Raw genomic sequence first — 5,140 nt, forward strand, 5'->3', positions numbered from 1 at the left:
ATCAGGGCTTTCAAGTTATGGAGGGTTGATGAAAAAAATGTATGCACTCACTAACTGTAAGTCGCTCTGGATAAGAGCGTCTGCTAAATGACTAAAATGTAAAATTGAGTTTTTTGTTGTTGAAATAAGACACAGACAGGTGAGGAAACTTCAAACTTCTTTTCCCGTTCACTTTTCCTATTGTAAACGATGAGCTAGCTAAACGGAGCATTTGAAGGATGCATTCAAGGTAATGTGAATGGAGAAGGAAATGCATTGCTTTACAATGACCATCAGGCAATACCTTTTCCATGCATACTAAATGCTTTTGATGACTTGACCTACATTGCATACTCTATGAATATGGCCTTTATGGGGGAGGGGGGAGCTTATGACATTGCCAGCAGTAAGATTTGAGTTCGATTTCCAAAAAGACAAGGCCTGTAGCTTTTAAAAGGTTTGTCACTTTCTATTTTCTGATGAAATGTATTTGGGGGAGGGGGTACCCCCCAAACTCACCAGGCCCCTCAGAGTTTAACTAGTTAAAAAAAAAAAAAATGAAACATCTCATGGCACAATAGGGACTGTGAATGACACAGACACACTATATCACACTCCAACACAATCTACACAAACATTATTATTTTAGTTGTATTGTTTGTATACCATTGTATTTTACATTGGTGTGACTGTCCTTTGTTACTTGTCATGTTTTGTTTTTTGTGTGGTCCCCTGCAAGAATTGCTGCTGCAAAAGCTAATTGGGATACCAGTAAACCACCCCATGTCTCTCTTCTCTCTCTCTCATACACTCTCTCTCTTTATCTCTCTCTTTATCTCTCTCTTTATCTCTCTCTCTCTCTTTATCTCTCTCTCTCTCTCTCTCTCTCTCTCTCTCTCTCTCTCTCTCTCTCTCTCTCTCTCTCTCTCTCTCTCTCTCTCTCTCTCTCTCTCTCTCTCTCTCTCTCTCTCTCTCTCTCTCTCTCTCTCTCTCTCTCTCTCTCTCTCTCTCTCTCTCTCTCTCTCTCTCTCTCTCTCTCTCCCCCCCACGTTACAGTATTGATGGTTAGACATTCATCATGTAAATGGTCTCCAGACTCGGCAGCAGTCACAGACCTATCTCCATTTATTACCCCACACCGCTAACTGTTGATTAGAATATATTGGATCCTTACTGTCCATTCTCCTCCCTCATAGATATTAGAAATAGGTCTTCTTGACAATACAATCAGCATTGCATAGCACATGTTCTGCATTCTCTGCAGAGGACGAGTTGATATGGTATTGATCTTCCTCTCTCTGCAGGATGAGTGGGATCACAGTAGTAATAGCAGTACAGGGTCCAGGCCCAGCTCAGGTTCAAGGCCTGGTTCAGGCTCCAGGTCCGGTAGCAGAGGGAGGAACAACCAGTTCAGAGGGCCAGCCAAGGTACAGGTAACTACCAAACCATACTACAGCTTTTATATCAGACCACCACCACACCCTAACCGCCCCTCCCCAACCCTAACCCCCACAAACACAGTATTATCAAGGTACTGGTAACTAACCATACTGCTGCTTTTACATCAGACCACCAACACCACCACAGAACCCCCACACCAGCTGTGGACGGTGGAGGAAGAAATCAGAGGACGGGGCTCTCTTCCAGCCAGTATGAGCGCATCGTCCGATTTCTTCCTCCACCGGCCACCTCTGCCCCACGCACAGTAATATGTCCTGTTTCGCTCTCTTTTGTCCCAAGGGACCAATAAGAAAGCTACTGCAGGCTTCTGCACCACGTGATTTACTATCAGAGGTCATCAGGGGTCGTAAGGACATTCCCCACCCTCTCTTATCATGCATCACCTTACTGAAGAGGGGTATAATATGCTGTGCATGAAAAGTCTTCAATGGTACTGGCTTACCTTGTTCCATGTTATGTAATGTTGGGTTAATGCAGGGTTTGGGGCAGAGGGGGTGGGGGAGGGGCAACATGCCCTCTGGTTCTTCTGTCAGGCTCCAGGATGTCTCTCCCTGAGGAGTTGTGTGTCTGCTCCATTGAGATAGATAGAGGACTCAATATGCCATAATGGCACAGATACAAATATGATCTATCTCTATGGTCATCTCTGTCCCCCCCCCTCTTTCAGAGGTCTGGCATTCCCTCTGCATTCCTTCCCTATGGGAAAACACATCAGTAATTTACCAACATACAGTACATGTTGTGACGGACCAGCTAAAGATTTACTGCAGTATTTGTGTCCCAGAAATGTTTGTTTCCAAATAATGTCCCTCCCGTCCCTCTCACCACAGGAGGTTGGTGGCACCTTCATTGGGGAGGACAGGCTCGCGGTAATGGCTGGAGCAGAGTGAGTGGAGGACAGGCTCGCGGTAATGGCTGGAGCAGAGTGAGTGGAATGGTATCAAACACATGGTTTCCATGGTTTCCATGTGTTTGATGCCATTCCATTTGCTCCGTTCCAGACATTATTATGAGCCGTCCTCCACTCACCAGCCTCCACTGCCTCTCAAGTAGTAATAATAAGTGACGGGATGATTATCTTTCCACTGAAGGGGACTTGAACTAATGCTACATCAATGTCAGGGTGTGTTAGTATGCAGGTTGAGTGTTATTTCAATTTAGCACTGTGACAATAAAGAGAACCCTTTTGATCACTATTAAGCTGTAGTAGTAGTAGTAAACGTGTTCTGTATAGTGATGTACAGGTAATACATTGTTGTAATAAGTTGTGTGTTGTCTTTCAGAACGGGAACAGAGAAGGGTCATTTGACATCCTGGGTACTGATATCTGGGCTGCTAACACCATGGACTCTCATGGGTATGTCATGCACACTGTTGACTCATACTCCACCCACACACCCCCATCACAACACACACACTGAGGATGACTCCTATTACATATGAATGATATCTCTAGCTAATACAGATGCATAGCTAGTCAAGTGCGTTTACTTCAATAGGCTTCTCCATGGCATTGTGTTATGGGATGGATGGCTATAAAGGAGAGATTAATAGCGGTATTCGGTTTTTGTAACAGTACTCGCTGCTGTCTTATCCATATACAGTGGGGGAAAAAAGTATTTAGTCAGCCACCAATTGTGCAAGTTCTCCCACTTAAAAAGATGGGAGAGGCCTGTAATTTTCATCATAGGTACACGTCAACTATGACAGACAAATTGAGAAAAGAAAATCCAGAAAATCACATTGTAGGATTTTTAATGAATTTATTTGCTAATTATGGTGGAAAATAAGTATTTGGTCACCTACAAACAAGCAAGATTTCTGGCTCTCACAGACCTGTAACAACTTCTTTAAGAGGCTCCTCTGTCCTCCACTCGTTACCTGTATTAATGGCACCTGTTTGAACTTGTTATCAGTATAAAAGACACCTGTCCACAACCTCAAACAGTCACACTCCAAACTCCACTATGGCCAAGACCAAAGAGCTGTCAAAGGACACCAGAAACAAAATTGTAGACCTGCACCAGGCTGGGAAGACTGAATCTGCAATAGGTAAGCAGCTTGGTTTGAAGAAATCAACTGTGGGAGCAATTATTAGGAAATGGAAGACATACAAGACCACTGATAATCTCTCTCGATCTGGGGCTCCACGCAAGATCTCACCCCGTGGGGTCAAAATGATCACAAGAACGGTGAGCAAAAATCCCAGAACCACATGGGGGGACCTAGTGAATGACCTGCAGAGAGCTGGGACCAAAGTAACAAAGCCTACCATCAGTAACACACTACGCCGCCAGGGACTCAAATCCTGCAGTGCCAGACGTGTCCCCCTGCTTAAGCCAGTACATGTCCAGGCCCGTCTGAAGTTTGCTAGAGTGCATTTGGATGATCCAGAAGAGGATTGGGAGAATGTCATATGGTCAGATGAAACCAAAATATAACTTTTTGGTAAAAACTCAACTCGTCGTGTTTGGAGGACAAAGAATGCTGAGTTGCATCCAAAGAACACCATACCTACTGTGAAGCATGGGGGTGGAAACATCATGCTTTGGGGCTGTTTTTCTGCAAAGGGACCAGGGCGACTGATCCGTGTAAAGGAAAGAATGAATGGGGCCATGTATCGTGAGATTTTGAGTGAAAACCTCCTTCCATCAGCAAGGGCATTGAAGATGAAACGTGGCTGGGTCTTTCAGCATGACAATGATCCCAAACACACCGCCCGGGCAACGAAGGAGTGGCTTCGTAAGAAGCATTTCAAGGTCCTGGAGTGGCCTAGCCAGTCTCCAGATCTCAACCCCATAGAAAATCTTTGGAGGGAGTTGAAAGTCCGTGTTGCCCAGCGACAGCCCCAAAACATCACTGCTCTAGAGGAGATCTGCATGGAGGAATGGGCCAAAATACCAGCAACAGTGTGTGAAAGCCTTGTGAAGACTTACAGAAAACGTTTGACCTGTGTCATTGCCAACAAAGGGTATATAACAAAGTATTGAGAAACGTTTGTTATTGACCAAATACTTATTTTACACCATCATTTGCAAATAAATTCATTAAAAATCCTACAATGTGATTTTCTGGATTTTTTTTCCTCATTTTGTCTGTCATAGTTGACGTGTACCTATGATGAAAATTACAGGCCTCTCTCATCTTTTTAAGTGGGAGAACTTGCACAATTGGTGGCTGACTAAATACTTTTTTCCCCCACTGTATGTGTGTATATGTATGTATGTATGTATGTATGTATGTATGTATGTATGTATGTATGTATGTGTGTATATATATATATATATATATATGTGTGTGTGTGTGTGTGTGTGTGTGTGTGTTTGTATGCATGTATGTGTGTATATATATATGTGTGTTTGTATGTATGTGTATATATGTGTATATCTATATGTGTGTGTATGTATGTGTATATATATACAGTGGGGAGAACAAGTATTTGATACACTGCCGATTTTGCAGGTTTTCCTACTTACAAAGCATGTAGAGGTCTGTAATTTTTATCATAGGTACACTTCAACTGTGAGAGACGGAATCTAAAACAAAAATCCAGAAAATCACATTGTATGATTTTTATGTAATTAATTTGCATTTTATTGCATGACATAAGTATTTGATACATCAGAAAAGCAGAACTTAATATTTGGTACAGAAACCTTTGTTTGCAATTACAGAGATCATACGTTTCCTGTAGGTCTTG

At 43.0% G+C, this 5,140-nt stretch overlaps 1 protein-coding gene across 1 annotated transcript in view; it reads left to right on the forward strand.

Annotated features, from left to right (window-relative positions):
* Positions 1-1,283: 1,283 nt before the first annotated feature.
* The window catches only part of LOC311118769 (CBP80/20-dependent translation initiation factor-like), a gene marked incomplete at both ends in the record, with an annotated part of 72,619 nt that continues 68,762 nt past the window's right edge, over positions 1,284-5,140 (forward strand). Inside the window, 2 exons of the mRNA XM_084193549.1 lie at positions 1,284-1,406; positions 2,724-2,797. Of these exons, the coding sequence (XP_084049675.1) occupies positions 1,284-1,406; positions 2,724-2,797 (197 nt within the window). The remainder of the gene's footprint in view (positions 1,407-2,723; positions 2,798-5,140) is intronic.

The sequence above is a fragment of the Coregonus lavaretus genome (genome assembly GCF_964263955.1).
Source record: "Coregonus lavaretus genome assembly, contig: HAP1_SCAFFOLD_2017, whole genome shotgun sequence".
Taxonomy (NCBI): Eukaryota; Metazoa; Chordata; class Actinopteri; order Salmoniformes; family Salmonidae; genus Coregonus; species Coregonus lavaretus.